This window comes from Cricetulus griseus, chromosome 2 (genome assembly GCF_003668045.3).
Source record: "Cricetulus griseus strain 17A/GY chromosome 2, alternate assembly CriGri-PICRH-1.0, whole genome shotgun sequence".
Lineage (NCBI taxonomy): Eukaryota > Metazoa > Chordata > Mammalia > Rodentia > Cricetidae > Cricetulus > Cricetulus griseus.
In genome coordinates this window covers 412,282,962-412,309,320 of record NC_048595.1, presented here as the reverse complement: position 1 = coordinate 412,309,320, position 26,359 = coordinate 412,282,962, and the positions used below count along the sequence as shown (strand labels likewise).

At 38.4% G+C, this 26,359-nt stretch overlaps 1 protein-coding gene across 3 annotated transcripts; it reads right to left on the bottom strand.

Moving 5' to 3' along the window:
- Nucleotides 1-26,359, bottom strand: Sgo2 (shugoshin 2). 3 transcript variants are annotated; one of them, XM_027396931.1, is made up of 9 exons: nucleotides 26,319-26,359; nucleotides 22,761-22,886; nucleotides 20,683-20,858; nucleotides 19,435-19,512; nucleotides 16,840-16,922; nucleotides 13,825-14,069; nucleotides 9,409-12,015; nucleotides 7,402-7,543; nucleotides 1-383 (listed from the first exon to the last, which is right to left on the bottom strand). In XM_027396931.1, exons 2-9 carry the CDS (start codon nucleotides 22,882-22,884, stop codon nucleotides 368-370), a joined length of 3,471 nt encoding a protein of 1,156 aa, XP_027252732.1. In that variant the 5' UTR covers nucleotides 22,885-22,886; nucleotides 26,319-26,359; the 3' UTR covers nucleotides 1-367. The 3 variants fall into 3 exon arrangements, 2 of the variants coding, with proteins under 2 accessions (XP_027252732.1, XP_027252731.1); XR_004768675.1 differs by lacking the exon at nucleotides 26,319-26,359 and having other exon boundaries at nucleotides 9,638-12,015; nucleotides 22,761-24,271; XM_027396930.2 differs by lacking the exon at nucleotides 26,319-26,359 and having other exon boundaries at nucleotides 22,761-24,268.

Below are 26,359 nucleotides of genomic sequence, written 5' to 3'. Positions count from 1 at the left end.
TATGAGATAACCAATGCAAAAGTATTTATTTGTTTAAAAGGAAAATAGTTGAATGGTTAAATGATATTCTATAGAAATTTAAATTAATAAGTTATGAGGCAACCAATGCTTCTTGAAAGTTTGCTATTTGAAATACAGCTACTTCATGCACAAACACCTCAATTTAAGAATAGACAAACCAATAGTCCATAAACCACCCCCCACCCTCTCCACCCCCACCAAAATGAAAAAGAAAGAAAACAACAGAACTCTTCTTCATGTGAAAACCAAACAGAATATTCTTCATGTTTCATGTCTTGGTCCTAGTTACGTTTCTCTTCTGATCTGTGCTTTGAGAACTGAGAACAATTAGGTCCCATTGTCTACTTCATCTTCTCATCTTGCTGCAAAATAAAAGAAATAGCAACATGAGCAATAATAATTCCAAGCTAATTAAGGTTTTTTGTTGTTTTTGTTTTTTCTGTGAAGAATAGAGAAAAAAATCACATCCAATAAGCAGTTTCCTTAAACCATAGCTTTGTGACATGGATGAGGGTAGCACTGAGACCCTGAGCTTTTCTCTGTGTTTTTTAGCACCTAGGATTGTACTCCTAAAACAGTACTTGGGTTTATCTATATTAGGTCTCTTTAGCTCAATGGAACCACACTGTGGATGTTTTTCTGGGACTTGCTATTTTCATTCAACATCATGGTCATCTTCAGGCCTCTTGTATCTGGAACTATCGGCACTTATTTCATACTCTCTATTGCGCCATATATGCAGCAATGTTTGTGCTGGAACGTTGAGGTCTCCTGTGTGGTCTGAGGTTCGTAGTTGCTTGTTTTGTTTGTCTTCTGTGAGCTAGCTGTTCATATCTCAGAACAGTAGCTGTGGAATATGTATGAGGCCTGAGAAGGAGGTGTCCTCCTCCAGACAAGATTTGCTTTTCTTCTTAACAACAAAGGAAAACTATAGTTCATGGGTTTCTAATACTCCATCCCCAACTCCATGTCTATACTTTCCAGATAGTAGATTCCAGCTGAAATCAGAATAAAGGCTTGGTTTTTCTTATAAATTCTCAGAATGTTGCACGTTCAGGATCAGAGTTATTTCCAGGAGCTAAAAAAGGCCAGTGGGAACTTATTTTTAATTTGCTGCTCTGAGATAGTTCACTTTATTGAAAGAACCTGTAATAGACTTCATTTCCACCAGGCCCTAAGGCTATTCATTCTGCCCCAGGATCATAAGCTGGGAATCCAGGTCAGTCTCCCTAGCTAGACAAGCACCTTCAGGCAAAAGCCAGCTCCTGGTCCCCCTACCTCATTGGGTTCCTGCTCACCTCGCTGAGTCTTTTTTACATCCATGTTAGCTAAGAGGTACATTCAGTTTACTTTGTTTTTCAGTATTTCACCCGGCATTCTTATTTACTGATGCATCCTCCACAGTGCCATAGTAGTTGGCATTGCATTTCTTCAATGGTGTGTGCAAGCCCATGTGTAAGGTTTGTATGTTTCTGGATGAAATGTATGTGTATTGTCCCAAACTGAAAAGGCAGAAAAGGCTAGCAGGGGAGCAGGGTCCCTTTTCTTCCCTAACTCATCTCCAGAGCAATGACACTAACACTTGGAGTACTTGGCCTTGATAAAAAATTTTAAACACAAATCCTAATATACTTCCAGTAAAAATATTGAATGCTAACAACCCAGCTGTCATTTTCTTCTGTCAGTTTTGGTTTGGAAACAGAATACTGCAGACATGTCCATTTCAGATAGAAACTCCCACACTTGAAGACTGGGATACAGGAATCATTAGGAAGATGAAACAAAGGTATTTTAAAAATCTTTATCTTTTAAGTTTCAAAGCATTGAATATGAAAAGGTAGAAAAGGCATTTTAACAGTAAAATACACAATCCAAAATGATTTTATATTAAGTTAGAGCAATTATCTTTCTGAAACAAAGACTAGACAGAGAAGACAGATGGGGACATAACAACACATAGATTTCATTGTAGAACTTCTAGGATAAGAAAGATAGGTCAGAGGAAAAAAGAAAAGATGAAGCTAGAGTAAACCCAGGAATAGCACCCCCAGAAATGCAAATGAAACAGTGCCAAAATAACATTTCTCACCTACTATTGGCACAAATTTAAAGTATGGCAGTACATTCTGTTGAGGCTGAGGGGTGCTCCACAGCAGGGCTGGTGGGACAGCACATTGGTACAATGAAAGAGAAGCAGAAAAGCCTGCACCTCACTGGTTTATGAAACCGTCTAAGCTAAGGCAAAGCATTATATATCAATGCAGGTGGTAAAATGGTTCTAATGGGGATATGAGATCATAATTATGAAATTATGTACTAGAATTGAACAAACAAGTAAATATTTTCAGATAATGAGAACTAGGCTCATGATTGGGAAATTACAAATTAAGCAAAAGGGAATGCTAAAATGAACCCTGGGGTATTTAATTAAAACTAGAGGTATTAGATCAACTCTAACATATCATGGTTTTATTATACACACAATACATACAGAAATATAAGTGTATGTCTATATGGATGTTATGCAACAGTTTTCTCTGAAATTAGAACATTACATCCTGCGGGTTCCTTAAACAGGAAGGTAAATAACCCAGAATAGCTGCAGGAAGTCCCTGAAACTGACCAGATTCACTAGAGCAGTGATTTTTCAACCTGTGGGCCATGACCCTTTTGGCAGTGGGGGTCAAATGGCCCTTTCACAGTGGTGGCCTAAGACCATCGGAAAACAGAGATATTCACATTAAGATTCCTAACAGCAGCAAAATTACAGTTAAGAAGTAGCAACAAAAATAATTTTATAGTTGGGATCACAATAACATGAGGAACTGTATTAAAGGATCACAGCATTAGGAAAGTTGAGAACCCCATACTAAGCAATAAAAGCTGAGAGTCCCCCTCAGATAGAAGGAAGTTAAGCCTTGGAGAAGACTCTTAGATAAGCCAAGCTATGAAGAAGACTCTGAGACCAGAGCAGCTCTCTGGAAGAGGCAGAAGCCAGCTGAGCTGCCTGAAGGTTTAGACCAACTGAAACACCTAGAAAGGACAGTGTCCAACCCGTTGACGGCCTGCAGGCTGTGCAGTGTGCTTTGGTGATGCAGCTGTCTTTGGGTCATTCATTTTTACTCCACCATATTCCTTTAAGTAACCCCAATAAAGCCCACTGGTTCACCAAGTTGGACTTTGATGGTATCCATCTGTTGTGGGCCTATCCGATACGAGTAGATACATGTGTTGCATACCCCAGGAAATCTTTTGTCACACAATAGTGGATTAATATACATACACATGCTTCCAGTGCTATTTGTGAGAGGGCCCAACCACACTCCCTAAAGTAGACAGACTTTAATAAGGACACCAACTACAATCCCCATGTATTGGCATGGATGTCTTTATATAAGTCCTTCCAGTTGGTTGTGGGCAGGAACAGTAACTAATAAAATGACAAGGGTGAGAGGTCCTCTCATAATATTTCATTATAAAACACTATCTCACTAGAGGGTTTAGCTGTAGATTTGCTCCACAGCTCGCTTTGAGCAAGTGGCCTTCTTGGCAGGAGGAAGGGAGGCCCATGTAGCAAGGAAGTGAAACCAATCTGTGGCCAAAATCAAGATGAGGAAAGTCTACCAACTGTCTGTTAGGAGAGCCTCTAGACAGGAACCAGTTTCTCTGACACCCTGACTGTACAGTATTATGAAGCCCTAAGCCAAACACCAATTAAGCCATGCCTACAGTCTGAGAAATAGTAAATAAATGCTGCTTCTTTTTAAACTACTAGATTTATGGTAATACTGTGTAGTAATCACATAATGTCAGCCATTAATATATGTAGGGACCAGATTCTGGTTGCTAAACAGTTTTACAATCAAGAAAAATCACAATTCCTGAAGAAGTGTCTGGTTGCAGGGCAGGAAAAACATGATGATGAACCTGGAACATCTGTAGTGTCAGAAAGGAATGAAAATGGGCAGAAGAGTGTCAAGTCAGAAGTTAGTCTGAAGGGGCTCCTAAACCGAAGTTGGGATCACTGGAATAATGAAGTAAAGACGGACAATATTGGATTTTAAACTAGAATATAATATGGGGCTATTATCTCACCTCACTGTGCCAATATTAAGAAAGAAAAGACAGTATTTCCTCACAAGCAGTAGAACAGAAAGTCTGTAATGGTCTCATATATCACACATATAACTCACAGAAATCCACCTGCCTTTGCCTCCCAAGTGCTGGGATTAAAGGCGTGTGCCACCAATGCCCCGCTTAATGCTTAACAACATTAGTCATCAGAACATGGTAAGATACAACTTCATAAAGAGGCTAGAATTAAAGAGCCAAACAAGAGATGAGAGTAAAAAGAAATTGGATTCTAATATACACTTGGCAGTAATGTAAAACAGTCTAGCACCTTCGAAGATTCCAATCGTGAGTGTAAACTCAATGAGAAACGAAAACATGGTCATGCAAAACTTTACACATGAACTTTCAGACCAGCATTATTCATAATAGCAGAAACAAGTGGAAAGAGAAATGAGAAAACAAAAGTCAAGTACAATCACAATAAATGGATAAAGCAAAATTGTAGTCTATTCACACAGAAAAGTACTGGTTTGTTGGGAACAAGTACAATTCCATTAGAGAAGTTGGGTCCAAACCTCCCAGCTCTGGTCTGCATTGTATTGCAGATACCAGCTGATTTGCTGTTGAATGGCATAGCCTCAGTGGAGAATGTCTCCTAGTTTTGCATCTCTACAGAACTAAGCATTTGAATAGACCTGCACCAGGGTGAGGGCTAGATCTGCCTGAGGAGTGAGGACAGTTAGGAGGTTTCTGGAGGGCGGAGAGGTCTACAGGAGAGAGGATTGAGAGAGATCTGCTGATAGGGTCAAGGATGGTTAGAGTACAGCCAGGAAGATGCCGAATAAAGGAGAGACTCCAGTTTTGCAAAATGGAACTGAGAACTCTCTAAGGATGACAAGATGCCTGTGTCCAGTCTTTATCACCATTGGGTTGCTAGAATTTCCAAGTCCATGCTCCCCAACTCAGGCCGAACCTTGTGGCTTCTATGGTTTAGGATGGAGACATGCCTGGCCACAACACTGGTTAATATAGAAAGGAATGAATACTTGTACAACTATCACAGGGATGAACCCAGAAAACACCATGCTAATGGATTAAGCCAGTCAAAATAATTAGATACAATTATGCTCTTAAATGCCCAGAATAAAGCTATCTACAACTAGGAAGTATGGGAGTAGAGAATATCTTTCTCAGATAAAGAAATGTTCTGAAATTGACTGTGGTAGTGGCTGTACATATTTGTGAGAGGGTTTTCTTTGGTGGTATTCAAAAATGAATACCAAGGGCTCACCTATTGAAGTATGCTCTGCATCCCTTATCTGTGAATATTAAAAAAAAAAACCCTATGATTCTATACACTTTAAAATGGGTGAAATATATAGTATGTCCACCAAAAGACATATTTATTCTACATCCCCCAAAACCTCTTGGTCCTTTCTTTCCTCTTTCATGCTCCCTTATAGTACTGCCACCTACTGATTACTGCTTGAAAATACCTGCCAAAATCAGGGTTTTTATAAAAGGAGCAAACACTGAATAATACAAAGGACATTTTGTGATAATTTTCTCTGGCTTACAGGAAATATTTGTGTAAAATTTTTTTGAGAATTTTGAGAAAAGCCTGATTTTTATGAGAAAGGTTACTTGTCTTAACCTTAAAAATATGAGTTTTGAACAAAACAATGTAAATAGTCATTGGGGTATTTTTATGGCAATCAAAGAAATTTGAATAGATTAGTTATTAGCAGTCAGTAAGAATGTATTGATAGTTTTGTGAACTAGAGCTTCCTGCATGCCCGGCAAGCTATACCCTGAGCTATAACCCCAGTCCTGCCTAATTCTAATGTGGTAACTTTGTTAAGAAATTCGTGTGTGTGTGTGTGTGTGTGTGTGTGTGTGTGTGTGTGTGTGTGGGTGTGTGTGTGTGTGTGTGTGTGTGGGTGTGTGGGTGGGTGAATAGAGGACAGATGTCAATGTCAAGATGTCCTCCTCAATTGATTCTCTTTGAGCTAGGGTCTCTCACTTAACTGGAACTCTCAGATTTGGCTAAACTGGATGGCCAGAACACTCTGGGGATCTTGCTGTCTTTCTCTCTCCCTCTCCAGTACTGGGAACATAGGTGCATGCTATTTGGCCTGACTTGTACATGATTTCTGGGGATCTGAACTTAGGTTCTCATGTGTGTTCAAGCACTTTACTGATTAAGCTATCTCTCCAGCTCCAGAAGAGCCTTATTCTTTAAAGACAAATACAGAGGTGTATGAATGAAACAATACAGTATCAGAGATTTGCTTTAAAAGCATAACAGCTGAATCAAATACAGCACATTGAGACAGGAGAAGAATAGAGGAGGGCAAGGAAGACGATGCCTTGATAGAGGGAAACAGTATAGGTTTGGAGAGAGATGTGGCACAGGGAAAATGTTAGGGGATTCACAGGGATGACCCCTAACTAAGAATCTAGACAATGGTGAAGAGGCTGCCTTTGAAGCCCTTCCCTATAATGAGATTGATGACTACCTTGGTTACCATTCCTAGAGCCTTCACCCAGTAGCTGATCGAAGCAGAAGCAGGCACCCACAGCTAAACACTGAGCCATACTCCTGGAATCTGGATGCGGAGAGGGAGGAGGGATGAGCAAAGGAGCCAAGAATGTGCTGGAGAAACCTGCAGAAACAGTTGACCTGACCTAATGAGAGCAAGGAGACCCTAGTTGTAAAGCTGGGGAACCAGCTTTGGACCTAACTAAGCCCTCTGAATGTGGGTGCCAGCTAGGAGGCCAAGACAGTCTATGGGACCTCTAACAGTGGAGCCAGTGTTTATCCTTAGAGCACAAATGGACTTTGGGAGCCCATTCCCTATGGAAGGATAGTACTGCAGCCCAGATACAGGAAGAAGGGCCTGAGCCCTCCCCCAAATGATGTGACAGACTTTGATAATCCCCCGTGGAGGGCCTCACTATCCCTGGGCAGTGGGTGGGGGGTGGGTTGGTGGGGAGCATGGGCGGATGGGAGGGTGAGGGAATGGGGGGGGGGATGGATATGTAAATAAGAGTGCTTCTAAAATAAATATAAATGTTTAAAAAAAAAGATAGTAGTAAGATGAAAATTAAATGAAACTAAAGTAATTTAAACCAGAGCAAAAAGAAAGGAGAAAAACAAAGATTCACTTTGTTCTCATCTCTACCAAGTTCATACGGTATTATACACTAATTAATATGTTTTAGTGACTGATATTCAGGAGTGTTCAAATACGAATCCAGGCAAAGCGTTTCTCAAAGCACAATAATACGCCCTGCCACACTTGCCTTACGAGGTTCGGCTCTCTCAGGTTGAGAGGGGCACACTGTCTTTTCCTTCTCATCAGCTGTGCAGACTGCCCTTCAGACGCGTTCTCAGTGTTACTCGAAGCAGAACTGCTATCCATCATGTCCTGGAATGTTCCTCTATCTAAAGAGAATATTTTCACAAATATTTGCAAAAGCATATATAAAGATATTGAAATAACTATGAAGCAAATAAACACAGTTCACCAATCAAAGAGAACAAATTTTAAAACTTAAAAATACAATTTTGAGAGGAAAGGGGCTTAAAATATAAAATGAACCAATTGCCTTACTTAGGGTTCTCACTGCTATGATAAAGACCATGGTCATAAGCAACTTGGGTAAAACAGGGTTATTTCACTCAGTCCCACTGAAGGAAATCAGGGTAGGAACCTGGAGGCAGGAGCTGATGCAGAGGTCAAGGAGGGCTCCTGCTTACTGGCTTGCTCCTTATGGCTTCCTCAGCCTGCTTTCATATAGAACCCAGCCAGAACCACCAGCCCAGGGATGGCACCACCCACAATGGGATGGGCAGATAAGGAACACAAACCACACACAAGATATGGTTATTGATGGCATATTATAAATGATAACAATGAAAACAACTCACACGGGCACTCCGAGCTGCCAAGATCCCAGAGCTGGCTGAACCCTGAGAGGGAGCGCCTCCTGTCCTCTCTTTATCCTAACACAATACATACCAAATGGGCATGGTCAGCAGTACAGGTGTCCAGGGTCTCTCCCTGCAATGGGCCCTCCCCCATCAATTACTAATCAAGAAAATGTCTTACAGATTTGCCTGCAGAAGGTGTTTTCTCAATTCAGAGTCCCTCACCCTAACTGACTCTAGCTTGTGTCAAGCTGACATAAAACTAGGCAGGACACCAGTAAAAAGGCCTACAATGTTTTAGCTCTGAAAAATCATAAAAGTTCTTCATGGTTCAACTTGTCATAAACCTACACTAGTATCTCTGCACTCATTCACATACACAGTTCTGGTTACTCAGTGTGTGAAAGTCACAAAGGCAGACAAAAATGAGTTCCTCTAACATAACCTACCACCCAGACTCCTGGAATTCTTTTCCTTGGGTCCCTTTTATCTAGAGTAGCCTTAGCCTAAAAATTGTAGTGTTCTAGAGACACACTGAAATGTTGGTCCCAAGTAGAAAAACTTTTACAAAAGAATGTCTAATGTTATAAAATCTTTGATGACAAAGAAAATCCTTACAACTTGACACTGAGGAAGAAGTAGGATAAATAGTTTTATATAAAGTATGATTTCAAGTATATGTATACATAGATTCAAGTCTGTATATACATGGTAAATGGTGACTGACATTCTCAAAGGGTTTTCTCTCCTGATTTTATCTGATTTACAATAACTATTATTTTAATAACCAAGGTTAAACAAAAGTGAACACCAATGCTAAAAGTCTTACCTATCTATTAGTCTAAAATGCTACCTACTTGATTATCTTTGCAGTTTCCTCTAATCAAAGTTCTCAGTATCTACTCTTAGCTTGATGTGTGCTTTATAAATGACTTACTGCACACTGCATCTGTTAACCTTTACATTTATATGCATGTATCCCGAGGAAAAGAAGTTGGTCTTAATGCTGCTCTCATCACATTAAATGTATGCTGCTGGACTGAGCCCTACTTTATAAAATTTGCAGTTGTCTTCTGTAGACTAAATTCAACACAATTCCCTATTATATGCATTTAAAACACTTAATTTCCTTCAAACACATGAAGAGAGGCATTATCTGCCTAAAGTCACTTAATAACTTTGTAGTAAAGGGCAAACCAGGTTTTAGATTTAAATGCCCAAGATACTGTATTACATTCTCAATATGCAAAACTTTCATTTCTTCTGTTTCTATATATACAGTCATATACTGTTTTTAATTTTGCACAAAAATGGCCATTTCGACAGAAAATACATCGCTGGTTAAGTAAAAAGACTGTAATTCTAAAACTCTGGCCTACCTATTCCCGATGCCTCTGTTGTGCGACAGCTTTTATGAGTCCTCTCTTTTATCTTTTCACAAGCATCATCATCTACTTGAAAGATGCATGTACTCTCCAGGGAAGCATTTTCTTCCATCATCAGATTTTTACTGGAACAAATACTCAAAGGCACTGAACTCTCACACATATCGTTCAAGGAAGAAATCTTTATGTTAGATGAACATATCTGAGATAAAGGTTTTAATACCTTTGTGCAAAAGTCTGTTTTACTCTTGGCAATTTTCTCATTCTCCAAATAGTTTTCCTTATCAGTCTGTTGTATGTGGTCAGTGTTGGATGTTATCTCCACCACCCCGTGAGTATCTGAAGAAAGATCTATGGAGGTCTTTCTTTTCTTTGATTTGGATGTCAATTTTTTAACTCTTTTGGCTGGGCAGCTTTCTCCTTTTTCCACACCCATGGAGAGTGCATCTTCCAGTGTGCTCACAGTGCTTTGTCTCTGGCTCTTTGGCAGGTTAGTCAGTTCTCCAGGAACAGAATCTGTTCCCTCAGAGTCATGGTATACTCCAGATTCTAAGGCGACAGACTTCTGTGAAGAATCTGTTAACTGCAAAATATGCCTATTCTTACCACCTGTCAATATGTTCTTGGCTCCACCCGGTAATTTTTTCCTGTGTTTTTTAACTAGTACACAGGCATCTGGAATTGGATCACAGCTTTCCTCTTTATTATTATTGATTTCTCCACAGTAACTCATAACATCTTGATCATTGATATAGCTTTTAAAGCCATTCATATCTTCATTAATATTCTCATGTATTTGGTTCATTTGAGAAACAATTTCTGATTTACCAACCTTCTGACAGAGCTTCTTATTTAATGGGTCATGTACACTTTCTCCATCATTTTCATGTATTTGCTTGGTTTTAGAAATTATTTCTGTCTTTCGATGTACCTTTTGTCTAGGCTTCTTATCTACTTTTAAATCATTGTAACAAGAAGGTTGCATATTATGGTCATCCTTTCTCAACCCCAAGAGTGTTTGAGTCTTATAGTCACATAACTTTTCACTATCTTTGTTACAAAAAGCAGGCACTTCAAAGTTACTTAAGTCTTTCAAGGTTTCAGGGATGTCTTTATCCTTTTTAAGTAAGAAAGACTCATCCTTTTCTGAACAATGAACACCTCTGTCATTACTAAAATGATTCACTACAGAGATTGAGATTATCTCTGTTTTACGATTTACCTTCTTCCTAGGGATCTTGCTAATTTGAGACTCATTTTGAGCAGGGTGCATATTAGCAATCTGCTTGTGCAAATCCAGAACATTCTGGGTCTGACAGTCATGTAAATTTTCATTGTTTCTTGTGAAAAGTGGAGGTGCTTCAAATTCTTTTGAAGCTTCTACGTTTCCATAGGTGGTCTCTTTATTCGCTTGGGTTTGGAGGGGAAAATTATGCTTTTCTAGAACACGGATATCTTTATCATTATCATTATCCTCATATATTTGGTTCATACTAGAAATAATTTTTGTCCTCCGATTTATTTTCTGTTTAGGCTTATTTATTTTTGATTGACTTTGCTGAGCACTGACATACTTTTCCAAATCCAATGTAGTCTTGGTCTCATAGTCACATACATTTTCATTATCTTTGGTAGAAACATTGGCTCTATGAAATTCATTTGCATCTTCTGGGTTTTCATTACTGGTCTCTTCATCCTTTTGGTTTGGAAATAAGTTATCTTTTTCTGATTTATGAATTACAAATGTCTGTCGAGAAGGCTTATTTCTATTACAATGTAGGGTGTCCTGACACTGATCAAATTTGCTATCTTGAAGGAGTTTGACTGCACATTGAGAGAAAGAGCCTTGCTCTTGCTCACCTGTCCTACGTGTTCGATTCCTCTTTGTATTTTGTGTATTCCCTTGATCCCAGCTGCTCTGGAGGGTGATTTTCTTCAGCATGGTCGCCTGAGGCAGCTGTTCAGTACTGGGAATACAATTTAGATCTTCTGCGTCCCCTCTGCCATCTAGGACCACAGAGCCTCTTTCTGGTCCGTTTTCCATTTTTCCCTCAGCACCCATTTCTGAACTACCTTTACATTTTCTCTTTGATCTTTCTTTCTTTTTTTCAGAGCTTGCATCTTTCACTTTTCTAAAAGTTTCCTTTCCACAATCTGTCTTTTTCATACTTTGATTTTTATTGCTTTTTGAAATGGTAATGATTTTGCTTACTTCACTAGCAGTTAAATCCATGTCAGCGTTTTCGTACAAAGTGTTTTGCAACTGAAAGTCATCAGTCTTCTGTACTGTCTCCATGTGCTTTGCATTAGGGTTACTGGCAGACTTAGAAGGCAAATCAGGAAGACACTGTGTATTTTTTTGCAGATTACTTCTGGTTTCACTAGCACAACCACTTATCTTATTATTCCGATTGAATCCTGGACTTGTAATCTGTTGGTAATCAAAGTCTGTCACATATAGATTATCTGCAGTAGAAGACCCACGCTTCCTCCTCTCAGTCACATTAAGTGATGGCTTTTCCCTTATGAAGCTGGGAGATGGGGCAGTTTTCATCTCAGTCAGAGAACTCTTAAGACTTTGATCTGAGTCATCACGGCCCTCTGCAAAATAAAGAAATATAAAATAACTATCAAGCTACAGTAAACAAGACATACTTAGCTATAAGACAGAGAGGATTTCTGATAATTTGTTCTCAGATCCTTATATTATTCAGAATTCATGCTGACAAAAATTAGCCTCCTTATTGGAGTTACTGCTATTATTTGAGTTCACCAATCTCCTTAAGCTCTATAAGTAGTAATAGCTCCATTGCTGAGAGACTCCATTCTAATCTTGGGGTGGGGGCTGAGTGAATGCTCAGTAGTATGCATTTTCCATGGATTCAGATGTAAAATGTGACATGCGAGTACTCCAATTATTCAAATTTTTATCAGCATGACTGTGGAAAGGAAAACTACCATGCACTAAGCTTAACAGTTAGGGTTCCATATACTGAAAAATCTAACAAATATGTAAATACCATAGACTATAGCACAGGCTATCAATTAGGAAGACCATGTAAATGAAATGTGTCAGCATGTTTTCTCACTAAGTCATTACTCCAGCTCATTAGCACTATCAATGTCATTTCTGTTGCTCTGATAAAATACACAGACTTTAAAAGGGAGTTTACTTGACTCACAATTCTGGGTTACAGTCCATCATTGTCAGGAAGTCAAAGTAGCAGAGACTTGAAGCAGACAATCACATCCATATTCAAGAAAGGAGAGCAATGAATGATACATGCTACATGCTTGTACTCAGTTTGCCTTCCCTTTTTTTTTTTTTTTTTTTTTTTTTTTTTTTTTGTGGTTTTTCAAGACAGGGTTTCTCTGTGGCTTTGGAGGCTGTCCTGGAACTAGCTCTTGTAGACCAGGCTGGTCTCAAACTCACAGAGATCCACCTGCCTCTGCCTCCCAAGTGCTGGGATTAAAGGCATGCACCACCACTGCCCAGCTGCCTTCTCCACTCTTGAACAGTTAAGGATCTCCTACCTAGGGAATGGTGCCACCCACAGAGGGCAAGTCTTCCAACTCAATGCAATCCTCCACAACACGCCCACAGACAAACCTAATCTAGACAATCTCTCACTGAGATTCTTTTTCCAGGGATTCTAGTTATGTCCAGTTGACGATTAAAACTAACCATCATAATCACTAACTGGTTATGATTTTGAAAAAGTCATATCCATCTAGACCCCCCCACTTTTCATATCCATGAATGTGATAGTATTTTTCAAATCACAAGCTAAACAAAATGGAAGTCTTAGTCCTGCTCATTTTTGAAGATTGCTTCTAGACTAACAGTATTAGGTCCCTGTGGATCTGACATTTGTCAGGATAGTTACTTCAAGAAGAAATTTTCACCAGTAGTTTTAAATGGTAGAACTTAGCAAGTACAAGTTAGTAATACAAGAGACCTACCTAACTGTGGTAGTTTGAATTATATGCCCCCCATAATCTCATAGGGTGTGACACTCTTAGGAGGAGTGACCTTGTTCGAAGAAGTGTGTCACTGTTGGGGTGGACTCTGAGGTTTCCTATGCTCAAGATGCTGCCCAGTGACAGTTCACTTCCTGTTGCCTGAAAGATGCAGAACTCTCAACTACTTCTCCAGCACTATGTCTGTCTGCATGCTGCCATACTCCCAGCTGCCATGCTCTCTGCCATCATGATAATGGACTTCTGAAACTATAAGCAAGCTACTCCAAAGAAATATTTTTCTTTATCAGAGTTGCCTTAGTCATAGTGTCTCTTCACAGTTATAGAAACCCTAACTAAGACACTAACTCATGAGCTTTTTAGACATTGTTGCCTTCAGGAAAATCTGATGAACAACTAACTACAGAGCATCTTTTAAAACAATCCTACCTTTAGGAAGAACTTCAACACTAGAAGTATGTTCTGAATAACCTGAGTCACATGTATTCTGGTTCTCTTTCTTAGGAAGTAATACTTCCAAATTACACTGATGTAAGGAAAAAGATTGTCTTGATCCCGAAGAGGTGGTATCAGCTGTCTTTGATGTAATTCTGATGTTACAATCTGTTTTCCATTTATCACCATCATCATCACTACCATCATCATCATCCTCATTTTCTGAAGTTAATGGAACCCTAAAGGCAAGTGAGAATGAAACAAGAAATGCTGTGTTTTACAAAAGTATGTAGAAAAGGACATCACTATACATATGCTAATAATCTGACCATTTAGAAGAAATGTAAAAATTATTTGAAGGAAAAGTAAAAACTTGAAAAGCAAAACATATAGATTATTAAAGAAATGGGATACCAGCTGGAATGACAGTCTAACAGTCAAGAACATGTACTATTCTTCCCGAGGACCCGAGTTTGGTTCCTAGCACCCATACCAGGCAGTTCACAACTACTCATAACTCAGCTTCAGGAGGGTTCTCCTTTAGTCTCCATGAGCATCTGCACTCACATGCACTCATATACATAATTAAGGATGAGAAAAGTATTTTAAAAAGAAATGAGATGCTATCAAAATTTCTCTGCATGAAAACTATAGGCGTAGATAACTTTTCTCAAGCTCTTAAACAAAAATAATACTTTATGATATACGTACCAACCAGCATAATCAAAATACCTAACACTGAAAAATAACTTCAATAAAAGAGTATGAATAATTTTCATTATAACATACATACAAAACACCTTTAAAACAACAGTTACGATTTTTTTATTTTATTTTATTTTATTTTTGGTTTTTTGAGACAGGGTTTCTCTGTGGCTTTGGAGGCTGTCCTGGAACTAGCTCTTGTAATTGGTCACGAACTCACAGAGATTCGCCTGCCTGCCTCTGCCTCCCGAGTGCTGGGATTAAAGGCATGAGCCACCACCACCCGGCTAACAGTTATGATTTTTTTTTTTTTTGATACAGAAAAGGAATGCAATGGTAGTTTAATATTCAGAAATAGATCACTGAGAGATATGGCTCTGCAGGTAACATATTATTGCCATGCAAAGCCTGATGACCTGAGTTCAATCCTAGAACCCACATAAAAGCAGAGACTCCACAAAATTGTCCTCTGAACCACACAGACACGCCATGCATTTGTACCCCCATACACACATCATGTGAACAAATACATGAATAGTAATAATATTCAATCAACTATTGTATTTCATTATATGAATAGAAAAACATTAAAAATTCATTATACTAACAGAGAAAAGTAGTTTTTTCCATAACAACTGGAAGATCACTTGATTAACTCAACAGCTCATGAAGAAACTCTCAGCAACTAGCAACAAGGGAATCTTAAGCTATGTTTTGCTTTTTCTGAGACAGTCTTATTGTGCAGGCTGGCTGCACTTGCTTCATTATAATTTGACTCTTTATATGACTAACAAATGAGAAATAGAAGAATCCTTTAAAGAAAAGTTAAGAACCTGACAAAGAAATAGGAAATCTTATTTTTAGTAAGAGAAATGGATATTACCAGAAATTTTTAACAAAACAAAAAACCCAAAAAAACCTATAGGCTTAGGTCCATCGAGACAGCACATTATATAATTACAAATCTGAGGACCTGAATTTGATCCCTAAAAGCCATGGTGGAAGGAAAGAAATGACCATTAAAATTGTCCTCTGACCTCTGTACAAACTCTCTGGCACACATGCAACTGCAGCTACACACACACACACACACACACACACACACACACACACACACACACACACAGGGCTTTGTAAAGAACTGTTCATCTAAATATCCCAAGGAGACAAAAAAGGAAAAACGAAAAGATGCAAGCCAGAAAGTAGAAAATATTTATTATACAAAAAGTAAAAAAAAATAAATACAACTCAAATAACACATATAAACAAATTCTTAACTTTGTCATCAGGCAAGTAAAAATGAAAACTTGAATTTAATACCTCTAAACACTGAGGATATAGAACAGAAATGCTCACTCACTGCCCCTCGGAGCATATTCTTTCTTAGGTATAGGTAGTATTTCTTATCTAAATGCCTCTATGTGTTTAATGCTTTTACATAACGCAAAGATTCCCCCTTAACCAAACTACTCAATGGACAACTATAATTACTACTGATGCTTCTTGAAGTCACCTTCTAATTTTCTGCTATGCATAGGAATAGAACTCATGCATATACCCACATAAATGCAAATCTTTACACTTAGGCAATTCATGTCTACATATGCATTATGTAATATACAGAGCTTATAATACTTAAACAGAAATAAAGACATTCTCTCAGCCTCAGTGTTTACTGTTTAATATGTCAGGTTTGAAACTGGGTACTTTGATGACTTGTAAACAAATAATCAAATAAAGAGACTTTAGACAAGAGAATAGCCCAAATAAGAGTTAATCTTATAGGTTAGAACAGTACAGTATACATGGTGTTAAAAGTGGAAAGAGTTACTATATTTACTCAGGGGGGAAAAAAAAGAGGCCAGAAGAAAAGTAATTAAAGGTAGCAACTACTACAGATGAACTTAGTTTATCTGTATTTGAGGACAAAGTTTCCTCATAGTCCTGAAGACCCAGCCTAAACAGGACACCACACATAATTCCCATTTCCACCTTAGTAGCATAGCTACAGGCTGACCAAGAGAACACCGACAGTGCTTTATGAAGTCTGTGCTCTAAGCTAGTGTCATTCTAGCCCGGGTAACTCAAGGTACACTATGCTGAAGTTTAAAATACAAGTCTATGAAAATGTCTAATTCAACATTTGTAACAGCAATGTTACAAACTATTTATCTATAAGTTATTTATCTATAATTGTTTTTCTTGTTTTAGGATGTGAGTAAATAAAACCACTCAAATCCCAATCTACCATCTTCTAAAGCAGAAACACATAAGTCAATATGTAACCACATTTTAAACAATTACCTTGCAAATGGAAGATGTACAGACTTGCATTGCTTACTGATCCTTTTCTTCTTGCTAGCTGACAGAAAAGAACTTTGATGGAACTATTTTTGAATAAAACGAAGAAAATGGTAAGAAACAGTCTATCATATCAGACTTATTAAAATAGCAAATTATACCAGGGTACCAACAGAAACAGAACAAAACAATTCTTGCACCTTGTAGTGTGTTGCTGTGGATTAACTCAGGACCCTGTGCATGGCAGCTAACTATTCCATCACTGAGCTACCCAGTCTTTGCTTTAGCCTTTAATAGCTCAATAAGTATAGTATAACAATAAGATTAACTTTCCAATGATAACCATTCTTGATATTTGTGTTAAGCAATCTTCTAAACTTCCTATAAATAGAAATACAAATGTATACATCCATACACCCATAACCCGCCCCCCCATACACACACGATAGTTATAGCTACACACAAAATGTCTTCATGTCTACTACATATGTGTTATGTAGCATGGAAACACACATTTGGAAGTTACCAGTACATGTTAGTAATTTTTAAAAAAAGACTGGTGAAATTACTTAGTGGGAATGAGCATAGATAGAAAAGAGAAATCTAAGAACTGAGTCTTGGACACTCTGAAAGCTTAGTTGTGGAAGGAAATCAACAACAAGCTAAAAGAACAGGCAGAAAGGTGGGGAAAGAGCTTGGTGAGTGCAGTGTCCTGAAAGTCCTAAGATCAGTCTAAGGACCAAATGCCCCTGGGATCTTGTAAGGCTACTACCATTGCTCACTTTCTGAAGAGCCATAGTGATGTAGAAGCCATAGGTATGATTTGAAGAAAGGAATATGGGAACAACTCTCTCACAAAGTAAAACTGAGACAGTAGCTGAGAAGTGGAATGTGTCTTTTGTTACCTTCAAGATGAGTTAGAATAAGCTTTTTGCATACTGTTGCAAAATAATCCAGAAGAGAAAAAATTTTTTAATGATACAGGAGAGAAAAAGTACTCTACACTGACATCAAGGCAACAGCAAAATACAACCCATGTGTTTAACAATAGGAAATAGCTCAGTGGGTAAAGGTGTCGGGAGTGGATGAAATCCTGAGAGAATGTGTATTACTGACAAGAGGGTCAATGCCTCAGCCCAGGCCTTGCTCAGAACAATGGCAAAGCTTTCCCTGACTCCAGTATGAATGTTGATAGTTTACTCTTAGCTAAAACCAGTGTGTACAGAAAGTATCAACTGTCTGAGATGACTGCAATCTGAGACTGATCACCTATAAAGACCTGCTACTACCTACGTTAGCTAACCTGTCTCCTCCTCATGTTTCTGGGTTGCTGGTGGTACCTCTCCATCAGCATACATGGTCCACCTGACTCCAGCTTTTCACTTTCTGCCCAGTCACTATAGTTAGGTCTTCATGCCCAGTCACTATAGTTAGGTCAATCCCTAAACAGCTGCAACATAAAGGTACTTGCCAAGAAAGCTTTATAACCTGAGTTCTACGCCTGGAACCATGTTAAGGTAGAAGGAGAGAATCAAGTACACAAAGTTTTTTCTGATCTCCATATGTACAACAAGACTTGGAAAAAAAATAGTATTTACTTTGGTTTTGCAGGATGGTTCAATAGGCATTTACACACAGATGACCTGAGTTCAAGACCAGATCTCACAGATGGGGAAAGAAACAACTCCTGAGAGTTGTTCTCTGACTTCCACAACCCATCATGGCATGTGGGCACCCACCCATACCCATACCTACAAAATAAGGAAGAAAACTTTAAAAATGAGGGCAAAAGACAGAAGTGGGTATGAGACTTCATCCCGTGATCTGAACTATTGTTCAGAGTTAGAATGTCTGTACTTTCCTTTGCCCTCCTGTCAGTGACAACTATAGTGAAAAGGAACTGTGAGAAGAGATTCAAAGCTTGTCTGCTTGGTAACAAAGCCAAGAAAGTGGGCAGCAAAATCCCAAGCTCACCTTCATCCTCTCACTTCTATTCCCACCGGCTCCCATTTTCCCTCTTCCTTCTAATCCCACTCTGGGAACAGTGCTTTTAGAAACATTTTAAAGGACCAATGACAAGGCTTGTCACATATTTCACAATTAGCTAAGCAGTGCTCCTGGGACTAGTCTCTTCCACATCTCACAAAACTGTTTCTTTCACTTCTCCAAGTGAGTTCCTATACTGATTCTGTATGTCTGTCTGTCTGTTGTTTGTTTTATGTAATCATTTAGAATTTATCTTAGAGACTGATATACAGTAGGATCTGCCTCTATTTTTTTACCCCAATATATATTTAATTTGCCTTTTTATTTTAAAATTAATTTTTTTCTAACTTGAAATGCTACCTTTCTTCTAAGACTTTGTTTCTAAATCTATTTAGAAACAGATTAAATCCTAAGAGCTGTTTAATCTATTATTTTAAATCAAAATGTGATTTTAATGAAATAATTTCAATAGATAATTATAAAAATGATGTGTTATACATGATTACTGTTATTTCTTTGGACACTGGAAGCTCTAACCTTGATGTAATTTAACTAATCTTAACTATCTTTAGTAATGCTACAAAAAGGCTCCAGTCACATGAATCCACTTACCTCAGAAAGACTGCTCATTTCAATTGCAGTTATCAAATTATTGTTCACAAGTGATTCTATTTCTATAAGCTTCTTATTCTGTGGATGTAAAATAAAGATTTCTTTTAATTAAGAGTCAGAGTTTATTGTAATGATACCACACATTTATTGATAGCATCAGTGTAAGAAGACTGTTTTTAAAAATTGTTTTTAAAAATTTTTTGAGACAAGGTCTCACACTGTAACTCAGGCTGGTCTAGAATTAACTACATAGCAGTTACAACTGACTTTGAATTCAAGGCAAACCTCCTGCCTCAGCTTCCAAGCTACTAGTATTCAGACATGAAATCACAGCTGGTGACTGTTTTAAACTAAGATCACATTAAGCTCAAATGCTAACTCTAATGAATAGTCATAGAGCTATGCACACAGATACACTGTGAACATTTATGACATAAGTTATAAATGTTGTTTTATTTTTGTTTTTGCACTATCATATTTCACATGGAAAATCAACATAGTTGGTTAGTAATACAAACTCAATCATCAAAGTATTACAGGCCATTTTTCTACTTTAACTAATTTCTATTCATTTTAGACCTAAAACTACAATTACAACTTAACCAGATACTAGCTCTCAATGCTCTGTCCATAGTTGGAGGTTGGAAGAAAGAACAAAGGACTACAATCTCCATTCTATTTGGCTTGTGGCCAATGAAATGACAAATTAAAGAGAACAGAATGCTGGGTGGTGGTGTGGTGGTGCATGTCTTTAATCCCAGCACTTGGGAGGAGAGAAAAATGGATCTCTGAGTTCGAGGCCAGCCTGGTCTGCAGAGTGAGTTCCAGGACAGGCTCCAATGCTACAGAGAAACCCTGTCTCAAAAAAAAGAACAAAAGAACAGAAATACTGTGGGAACTCCCTCTTCGTTTCTTTAGAGGAATTATCCTCGGCATGAAAAAAAATTTATGAATGGCCAAGTTTTACTGACAGTGAGCAATCAAATGTTGATCATGGTGTTATGCTGGTTTGTAGATCACACAGCATGCATTTAGAATAAGATTTAAGATGTCTATTCTATTACAAAGAGGTGCCTGTCTTTTAGCATAGACTTCCATGGCATATTGACTTTCAATAATTCTCCACAACAACTGGAACTTAAAAAAATTTTTTTAGCATTTTAGCATTTTTTAGCAATTTTAGCATTTAGTAGCATAGTTAAAAGATTCTATTTCAATGTAGATACCAAAACAATACAATTTCCATACCAAGTTATTTAGCTTTAGGCGAAGAAAGGTATTCTCAAAATTCAGTTTCTCTACTTCTTTTTGTAATAGCATCTTTTCGGTAGTAATTCTTCGAGAATTCTCTTTCTCTCGACTTAGAGCCTGAGCTAATGCTCTGTTGTTATGCTTTAGTGAGATCTTGAAAATAGAAGAATTGTCTGCAAAAATATTTTTAAAAGTTAATACTGAACTGTACTTGATATTTCTTTAATAAATTTTCACATTCCTTAGAAAATAATTTCAGAAAAAAACACAATTTACTTTATAAATTTCAAATGATGGTTGGAAAAGAATGGCATTACAAGTATAGTTTTAGAGAAAAAAAAATACCAGAGTTTGAAGCTGAAGAAACAAAAGCTAGAGAGAAGATGAAAAGCTGAAAGGCATACAGCTGGGAAGAAGGGAGTGGTGGCACTGTGGACAGCAGTCACAAGGTGGCTGTGATGCTGCCATCTGCCCACTTCCCACCTTGGCTGGAAGCAGAGTGGGAAGCCCACCTCAAGCTCTCACTGGAGACACACAGGGAAGTCAGCCTCACAGTTCTCACTGGGGACACAGGGAAGTCAACCTCAAACTCTCACTGCAGACACAGGGAAACTGACCTCACAGCTCTCACTGGAGACACACAGGACCTAGGACAGCTAATCTGAAATGTTTACAGGTTTCTGTGGCTCCACAACTCAATGAAACTGTCTACGCTCCCAAATACCAAATACCCTCAAATGAAAGGACTGACTGTCTGGGACCTGTGGGATCTTCACTTCTATCCAAAAGATTTTACCTTTCCTAGTAATTGACTACAATTTAAACTTGACATTTTTAATGAAAAGAAGTATGTCAACATGACTTAAACCATTACTGAAATGGTAGCATAGAAATCCAGTGATGATTTAATGGTTATATTCACCTTAAATCTATTATGTCCCTTTAGTATAGTAAAATCATAATTATATTTTCATAATTTAGATTCTACTACATGCCAATAACCTACCTACTCCACAGTTTAATATACACACACACTTGAGACAGGGTCTTGCTATGTAGTCAAGGGCTATCCTTAAAATTGTGATCCCCCTGCCTTGGTCTCTTGAGTGCTGGAATTATAGGCCTGAGCTAACACAGCTCACTAATATAAGTTCAGTTAAATATAACCTTTTTATCTATTCAGAGAAAGTCTGGAAATCTGGAAAAAAAAAAAAAAAAACTCCAAGGCAGGAATATCTTTGTCACAGAGTGGTCTCACTCGGAGATCCTTGGCATACCCAAGAGAAATACCACAAATGGTAGATTTCCAGAAGCTAAAAAGAATAACATTTTCCTGCTGTTTTCCAAATGGTCTTGACAAATGAAGGAAGAAATGGCCATTTCGGGCAGATAACCAATTCACAAGGTTTACCTACAGATCCTAATAGGAGAATGTCATGATTTAAAGATACATAGAAGTCTTGGCTCTGTCGTTAAGTTATAAGTGTGACATCAGCAGGAAATGTCACTATGGAAGTCATTCCCCAATTTAGCCAACATGGGTTTAAACCATTGAGCTATCTGTGGGAGCAATAAAAGTTTATCCTGGGAAATTTCCCACTTCAATGTTTTTTCTTTTCTTTTTTTTAAATTTATTTGTTTGCCTTCCTGACATCTTACTGCCAGGACTTATAAAATCTCATTTCCAAAGAGCACAGTGCTTTCTTTCTCTAGAAATCATGTACTACCACACCTCATCTTGCCCAAACACCTCTAGATTACTTCTTAAATGCCATGGCACATGCCAAGTCAAATCATTCACTCTTTTAGCTCTTTTGCAGAAAAGCCATGTTGATATTGTCTTGGCAGGCTAAGAGGTAGCTGCCTGGGGACACCCCAGCCACACTGCTTACCAATTCAGTTATCATCAAGGGAAAATTAGCAAAACCATTCAGCAGAGAAGCTAAAAACCGTAATAAAGATCAAATAGAAAAAGTACCAATTAACTTTGCTATATTTGCTAAAATAAGGTAGTAAATGAATCAATTCTTCAGAAAGGCAAATGATAAGTGGAGCTTAAGATGAATGACACTTACTTAATATTTTTGTTTTGATTTTTGAAGCAAGAGAAACATTCAACTTTGTCTTCCCAATTCTGTCTTTCACTCGTCTCTTAATTCCTGAGGTAACAGGGTTAACTTCCATCACTGGGTACTCCATCACTAAAGTGAAAGGAAGAGAAAGGATGGGGGTTGGGTGGGGAGAGACTATAGTACTGATTAATAAGAGTAACATAAAAGTAAACTGATACATTCTAAAAAGCAACCACCACGACTTAAAATAAACTGTGTACATAAATATCTACAAAAGCCTTTGCATAAAAACTGAAAATAGGAATTTATATAATCAGGAGAAATAGTGAACTCTAAAAATGTAAATATTTTCTTTTGTTTTTCCATTCAGACCTGTATTATATGCCTTGCAGACACTATGGGCTAGGGGCAGGTGACAGGGTAGGGTCCCTGCTATTATGGAAGGTATAATCCAGGGTAAAAAGACACTGTTCTGCTACTATAAAAAAGTATAACCTTTGACAGATAAGAGGGTCTTAATGGAAGCACAAAAGAAACAACTGATTCAAGGAGCAGAAAAGGGCTGGAAGTATAGACAGAAAAATACAAGATTACCTATGTCTATTAGATTTATGGTTTACTAAGTTTACAATATAATATAAACAGGAAGATAAACAATCACACAATATGACAAGAATAATGACTCTAACACACAAGATATTGGAGAAGTGGTTGGTTAGTGCTGTTTGGGCAGAGAAAACAGAGATGGAGGTGATGCTGGTCTATGTGTTTGAATGGGGCCAACCTCCACAAGCCTCTGTTTCCACACGCATATACCTATAAAAACCCTGTCACCTGCACCCACCTACCCTAGATACTCAGCTGCTCCACTACTACCTGCTTTGAGTCCACAGAACTCTCTCACTATTCTTTTCAAGTCTATCCCAAGAATCCCATCATCCTTATCTTCCTCATTCTAATTCTCCTCCCATTATATACAGCCTGTAATTGGTCTTATAGCAGTCTGGAAAATAACCAAGTCAGGCACCTGCTATTCCCAATCTATGTCTAGTCTGCAGATTTAAGAATCCAGTGATGGGATTCTCATTGAACAAGGTATGCCTAATGCCATCACAAGCATCTTCACAGGGAAGAACAGAGATTAGAGCAATGCTGCCGCAAGTCTTTGTTCAAATGTCACTTTCTTAATGAGCCTTCCAAATTCAAAATAATTCATCATCTCTCTTCTCCTACTGAAATGTAAGCTTCTCTTCTCCTACTGAAATGTAAGCTCACTGGGAGCACAGATTTCTGTCAAATTTGTCTGCTGCTGAACTCTTACTGACTCTTTGTGCCCGGCACACAGAAGCTTCTTGGATACAACTGTGATACAAATGAATATGGACAAATGGAAGAACTTTTCAATAGAAAAAAAATGTTCAATGTTGAAATGGTCCTGTTTGAAAAGCATTGAGCAGAGTTTAGAAGTTGTCAGCAAATCATTGGGAAGATGGCTTGGGGGATTTCTGCAACAGGGAAGAAGTTCACAGAAATGTTTCAATATTAAAGCTCACCTCTTCTAAAGCTTTGGCCAAAAGAAAATATAAAACAGCAGGGAAACAGGTAGGCTGAGAGCAGATCTTCACCTCTCCTCCGGATCCAATAGCCTCGCCTCACCCTGAGCTCTGTAGCAGACCTTCTGCTATGGCCTCTCCTCTCCCTCTACCACCATTCCCAGGGAAGTAAACAGACCCTGGTGAAACACCCCACTTTCCTCCCTCCTGTGGACCCGCCCAATCCCACCCCCAGCCCATCTCTACTCCTAAATGTCAGCTCCCAACACCCAGAAACACATTTTACCTGAACCCTCCAATGGCCACAACTATCAGGACTCCGGGCAACACACACTCCCTTATAAGAACCAGAGAGAAAACAGAAACCAAGGAATAAAACACCCACTCAACAAATACCAGACCTCAGCAGCCAGAACTATTAATAATCTTCCCAATCCCAGAGGCCTATACACCCGTGTAAAAACAATCAATAACAACCAGGACAATGTGTCTCCACCAGAATCCAGCAACCCTACCACAGCAGGTCCTGAGTGTTCCAACATAGCTGAAGCACAAGAAAAATATCTTAGAATACCCTTTATGAATATGATAGAGATCCTTAAAGAGAAAAATATATCAATCCCTGAAAGAAATCTATGAAAACAAATGAACGGTGAAAGGAAATGAATAAACCATTCCAGACCTCAAAGTGGAAATACAACCAATCAACAAAACCCAAACTGAGGCAAATCTGGAAATGAAAAACTTATGAACTTGAACAGGAACCATAGAGGAAAAGCTTCACCAACAGAATGCAAGAGTTGGAAGACAGAATCTCAGGCACTAAAGACACAATAAAAGAAACAGATACCTAGGTCAAAGAAAATGTTAAGTTGAACAAACTGGCACAAAACATCCATGAAATCTGGACACTATGAAAAGATGAAATAAATCTAAGAAGGATATGAATAAGGAAGAGGAGGAAGGTCAAAGGCCCAGAAGATATTTTCAACAAAATCATAGAAGAAAATTTCCCTAGCCTAAAGGAGATGCCTTTCAAGGTACAAGAAGCATATAGAACACCAGATAGAATGGATCAGAAAAGAAATCCCCTTGGCACATAATAATCAAAGCACTAAACATACAGAATAAAGAAGGAATACTAAAAGATGCAAGGGAAAAAGACCAAGTAACACATAAAGGCAGACCTATTAGAATTATAACCGACTTTTCAATGGAGACTCTAAAGTCAGAAAGGCCTGACAGACGTCATGCAGACTAAGAGACTCTGGATTGCAGCCCAGACTACCAAACGCAGTACAACTTTCAATCACTATAGATTGAGAGAATAAGATGTTTCATGATAAAAACCAAATTTCAGCAAATTTGTCTGCAAGTAAATACAGTCCTATATACTTGAAGGAAAACGCCAACCAAAAGAGGTTAACTACACCCAAAAGAACACAGGCAATACATAATCCCAGACCAGAAAGTATAAAATCAAAGATGACTACTATTCCATAGACGGCAGACTATAAAAGCACACAGCAACAAACTGTCACCTCTAACACATTCGAAAGGGAACTGAATATAAAAACCAAATCAGTCTTTCATATACTCCAGCCCCGCCCCGCAAAAAATAAAAAAAAATAAAAAATACATTTCAGCTGAACTTTCGTTCCCAATTAGCTGATTCTGACACAGTCCCTTAATTTAATAAATGGCGTTGTCGCCCATGCAAATGCTCATGTTCAAATACTCATGTTAGAAAGTAGAGTCGTCCTTAACCTCCCAGTCCACCTCCTACATCAAAAACTTCTCCAAGCGGCATTAACAGAAGCCAGAAGAAGCAGGACCCTTGGGGTGAGTTACCAGGGCGAGTTACCCATAGACACCAAAACATTACAGGAAATGGTTCCGACTGTTTAACATTTTATCCATATGAACTTGACACGGCGCGCAAGCAGACGTAGCAGATCAGGTACAGATCGGTCACAGGGATCCAGATCCCTTCGCTTCGGGCACTGACCTGAATTAAAGCTGGTGGCTCGACCCCTTGCCCAGCTGGGA

Coding starts and splice junctions, on each gene's coding strand:
- Sgo2 (XM_027396930.2), bottom strand. CDS start 23,019: ATGTACACAGTTTATTTTAAGTCGTGGTGGTTGCTTTTTAGAATGTAT. Junction 19,513..20,682: donor GCCTAAAGCTAAATAACTTG/GTATGGAAATTG, acceptor TTACATCCACAG/AATAAGAAGCTTATAGAAAT. Junction 7,544..9,408: donor AACAGAGGCATCGGGAATAG/GTAGGCCAGAGT, acceptor TATTCTCTTTAG/ATAGAGGAACATTCCAGGAC.